The sequence below is a fragment of the Notothenia coriiceps genome, unplaced genomic scaffold (assembly GCF_000735185.1).
Source record: "Notothenia coriiceps isolate Sejong01 unplaced genomic scaffold, NC01 NC01_scaffold00037246, whole genome shotgun sequence".
Classification (NCBI taxonomy): domain Eukaryota; kingdom Metazoa; phylum Chordata; class Actinopteri; order Perciformes; family Nototheniidae; genus Notothenia; species Notothenia coriiceps.
Window position 1 is genome coordinate 11,367,227 of NW_011369947.1, and position 4,691 is coordinate 11,371,917.

The 4,691-nt window shown below is 42.8% G+C and overlaps 1 protein-coding gene across 1 annotated transcript in view; it reads right to left on the bottom strand.

Annotated features, from left to right (window-relative positions):
• The window catches only part of LOC104965777 (mitogen-activated protein kinase kinase kinase 11), a 41,682-nt gene that overhangs the window by 9,422 nt on the left and 27,569 nt on the right, over positions 1-4,691 (bottom strand). Inside the window, exons 5-6 of the mRNA XM_010794787.1 lie at positions 3,425-3,677; positions 223-336 (exon numbers count right to left, since the gene is read on the bottom strand). Of these exons, the coding sequence (XP_010793089.1) occupies positions 223-336; positions 3,425-3,677 (367 nt within the window). The remainder of the gene's footprint in view (positions 1-222; positions 337-3,424; positions 3,678-4,691) is intronic.

A 4,691-nucleotide genomic window follows, 5' to 3' on the forward strand; every position in this document is an offset into this window, starting at 1 on the left:
GGGGGGGGGGGGGGAGCTTGGGAAGATAAAAAAGATGAGTGGGTGGCACATGAAAGGGGGGGGAATTTGGAAATTGTGAGGAGTAATGCTGCAACAGATACTGTGAGTACACGCAAGAAGACAAAGGATCCTTCATTCTTCAGAACACACACACACACACACACACACACACACACACACACACACACACACACACACACACACACACACAACTTCACTCACGTTGGATTGCACGGAAACGGCGAAAGGAGGGTGAGGAGCCTGAACCCATATCAGGAGAGTTACGCCTCTTCTCCAGCCCCGGGGAAGCCTGCACCGTGATCTTATGGATGAAATCTGCAACAAACAAACAAAAATGTTAGACCACCTAAATACATACATTTGTTTAGCCTTCATCGCTCTGCTTAACATTTGTACTCAGCAGTTGTTAGTTTGGTTGTTACACTTTTTTTCGGTTCCTTTTTTGTCCAAAATAGTCCGTACTGACTACCATGGAACTGGAAATTCAGAGCAATACATATTCTAAGCTTGGCACACAATGTTTCTTTATGTCAAAGTGTGCCGTTTAAGCAGATTTCAATAGCCTTACAGTATATTACATGGCTCATTTGCCTGCTGGCCATTTCATCTCAAAATCTTCGTCGCTTTATTTAGATGAATAATAAATCCCTAAACATTTGTATTTCTGCCCTAAATTGACTTTTTATTTAATTAACTTGTAGAGTTATTTGAGAAAGATTTTTGCTCCATAGCTCCATAGCAATTAGCTAGTATAAGTAACTATTGTAGCAGCAGCAGCAGCAGCAGCAGCAGCAGGAAGTACTTATTTGCTGATGAGAGAAGAAGGCAATACTGTTAAAAAGCAGCCTGATGAGCATCAAGAGGGAAATGTAATCTAATACATTATTAATAGATTTAGACATTCATTCTGAAAATTACCTCAAATGAATGTGCTGAATATATCAATTTCCCCTCCTAAATCTGTCATTTGTACATGTGGCTTTCTTAATTCCTTTCAATTTTAATCAAGGGTTTGTGCCCTTAAATTATATATTTGCTTACTTTTAAAAAGGATATTAGACCAGTGTTTCCCTTATATACAAATAGTGGCGGCGCAGCGCCGCTGCTGACATATGAGCGCCGCTGCTAGGGGGCGCCAGCCAAGTACCCGAAAAAAAAAAAAAAAAAGTTCTTTTTTTTCTTAAAATAATAATAAGTGGCGAACCGTTTTTCATTTTTGATTGTTTGTTATGTGGATTTATAGTATTTGTGTTACTGGCATAGGCGACACAGGCGGTCGCCTAGGGTGCCAGATATGGGGGGCGCTGCGCTGGTAGCTCTGGGAGGGGAAAAAACATTTTTGACCGTTGGCGCTCATCCAAATGTTCGGCCTTGATGCAACAACATTCATAATTAAGTAAATGTAACAGCCTTTTCACCCCAGGGGGGCATACCCCCGGACCCCCCTAGAGGATGTGACGTCCACCCCAATTTAAACATGTTCATACAATACTGAATACATTTGAAGCCATTTTGACGTCTATTACCTATGTCAATACGTTTCTGTTTTTGCAGTGTATTTGTCTTTTGTAGAGATTTTTCATTTATTCTTTACACATAAAATGTCGCCTAAAATCTCACCTAGGGCAGCAAATTGTCTAGAACCGGCCCTGGTACTAGGCCTCAAGAGCCTTTCTTGTGCTAACACATAGAAACGAATTGGCGGGGCGCACTTCGCACGCGCAGACACTAAAAAATTCCATGCGCTCCGCGATCACATTATGCTGGGCCCACGTGCCCTAGCACCGCTGCTATGACTCCATCCTAGGGGAAACACTTTAGACTGCTCAATTTTATTTGTGAGAGCGTGATTGACAGTGACGGATGTCAAGAAGGAGATACCACTAATAACAGTTAATCAACTAATAAACGTATCTTGACATCATGACTCAATCAAATTCACTAATTATAAATTGGAGGGTAGCATATCAGTAAGTGTCATTTGCTCATTTACTGATAGCATTAGCAACTAGCATTAGTGTTAGGGTGAGTAGGGTCTTGTTTACAAAGTTGAACAGTGTTGCTAAACTAGCTTGTTAGATAGCTAGCACAATAAGCTAACATTTGATCTCTGGTTTATTGAGCTGACTTAAGCTATGTAGAACCTAGGGCTGAAGATTGAGACATTTATTTTACAGTTTTACTTGGAGTACAAATTGTTTTTCAGCCATACCACAGCACATCTATCTCCCTATCACCAGGCTATTTGTATCTTTATATATTTAGCCACTATACAAGCATGAAGGAGCCAAATGTGTGATGCATATGCAAAGCCTGTATTAAGCTTTTAGCACAGCCTTGAGTATACAATTGAGTTTGGATGTGACAAATACAACCATTTAATCCTTAATAAGAACATTTTAAGAATGTTTGTATTTGTATCTACAGGATTAGGCATATAGGAGTTATTCCACAGCGTACAGATTGCAAGAGCAACACAGGATGAAGATATTAATAATAATGTTGGAAAGAGGAAAGGGAAAAAGATAGCCAGGGAGATATGGCTAGGGAGAGAATAAAAGGGGAGCTAGAGGGGAGAGGAGTGAGACAAAAAAGGGTGAGGCAGGGATACCTAAAAAGAAAGACGGTGAGAGAGGCATGGAGCAAGAGTGAGAAAGTGAAGGGAGGCCAGCCAGCAGTGTATCCATAGACAGGAAGTAACAAGGCGTGGTTGGCTCACTCTCCCCTCTCATCAACCCCCCCCAACACCACCACATCACCGCCCTGCTGCTGCTGGGAAAGGCCTAAGTACAACACACACACACACACACACACACACACACACACACACACACACACACACACACACACACACACACACACACACACACACACACACACTTTACGCATGCTTGCTCAGCCTAAAATACACTCACACACGCATTGAAACACACTGGATGTGAACTGTGTGACTTTGTGATAGTAGAGGATACTGCAGTGTGTTGGACAGTTTAAATATCTGCTGTAGTCACGTCTGTGAGAATGGTGTTTCAGGGTATGGAAACATTTTAAAGAGTTTGACATTGAGGTGGAAATAAAGGACAAACCATTTCAAAGGTTTTGTACAACAGCAGAAAATACCGGCAGCCTGCTTTTCTAAATGTCGTCTGTAAACGTACGTGATTCCTGATAGGACAGCAAAGCAAAGCTGAGCCACAAAATGACAGTTGTACCACAAACTCTCCCTCACTTCCACCTCTCTGCTCTGTATTTCTTTTTGCCTGTTGTTGTTATCGTTGCTTCGAGAGACTGAGCCACTAATGGCCCTTGAAATGGGATTTCTCGTCAAGATCGTTGGCCGACACAATCTGGCTGGTTGTTGATTTGTGACAGAACGACTCAAAAACAGAACACATAAACACACCTTGAGGTTGGCTGATCTTCTCTCCATTCTTGCACTTGAGCTTGTGCTTCTTAAAGGTGCCCTTCCTCTTCTTCACGTTGGGTTTCTCCTGGTTCTGGTTCTGGTTCAGGTGGAGGATGAGGAGGCTGAGCTCGCGCTCGAACACATCCTGCTCCCACTGGGCCAGCTCCTGCTCCCTCAGCCGCAGGAACTCTTCCTGGGACTTCTGCTCCACAGCCGCTCGCTTCAGCTCCTCCTCGCGGCTTCGCAGCTCCTGATGGACAAGTGGATGAAAGAGGAGTTTAATAAGAGCAGGTCCCTATCCTGTGTCTGGTTTACAGTCTCATCTCAACCTGGTCCGAAAAGAGCTGCCGAAGATTGTTTGAATTAAACGTTTAATGAGCATTATTGGCTAGCTGAGTAGGCAATTTGACATACAGTGGGGCAAAAAAGTATTTAGTCAGCCACCAATTGTGAAAGTTCTCCCACTTAAAAAGATGAGCGAGGCCTGTAATTTTCATCCTAGGTATACCTCAACTATGAGAGACAAAATGAGAAAAAAAAAATCCAGAAAATCACTTCTTTTTTTTTTAAAGAATTTATTTGCAAATTATGGTGGAAAATAAGTATTTGTTCAATAAGAAAAGTTTATCTCAATACTTTGTTATATACCCTTTGTTGGCAATGACAGAGGTCAAACGTTTTCTCTAAGTCTTCACATGGTTTTCACACACTGTTGCTGGTATTTTGGCCCATTCCTCCATGCAGATCTCCTCCAGAGCAGTGATGTTTTGGGGCTGTTGCTGGGCAACACGGACTTTCAACTCCCTCCAAAGATTTTCTATGGGGTTGAGATCTGGAGACTGGCTAGGCCACTCCAGGACCTTGAAATGCTTCTTACGAAGCCACTCCTTCGTTGCTCGGGCGGTGTGTTTGGGATCATTGTCATGCTGAAAGACCCAGCCACGTTTCATCTTCAATGCCCTTGCGGATGGAAGGAGGTTGTCACTCAAAATCTCACGATACATGGCCCCATTCATTCTTTCCTTTACCAGTCGGCCTGGTCCCTTTGCAGAAAAACAGCCCCAAAGCATGATGTTTCCACCCCCATGTTTCACAGTAGGTATGGTGTTCTTTGGATGCAACTTGACGGGGAAGCAGTGTGTGGACCTGTCAGCGCAACTTACATGATGCCGAATTTAACAAACACATTTAAATAATTGGTTTAAACGGCATAATAATAAGGACAATCGTCCGTTCTGTGATTCTCCAGAGCACACATGTTATG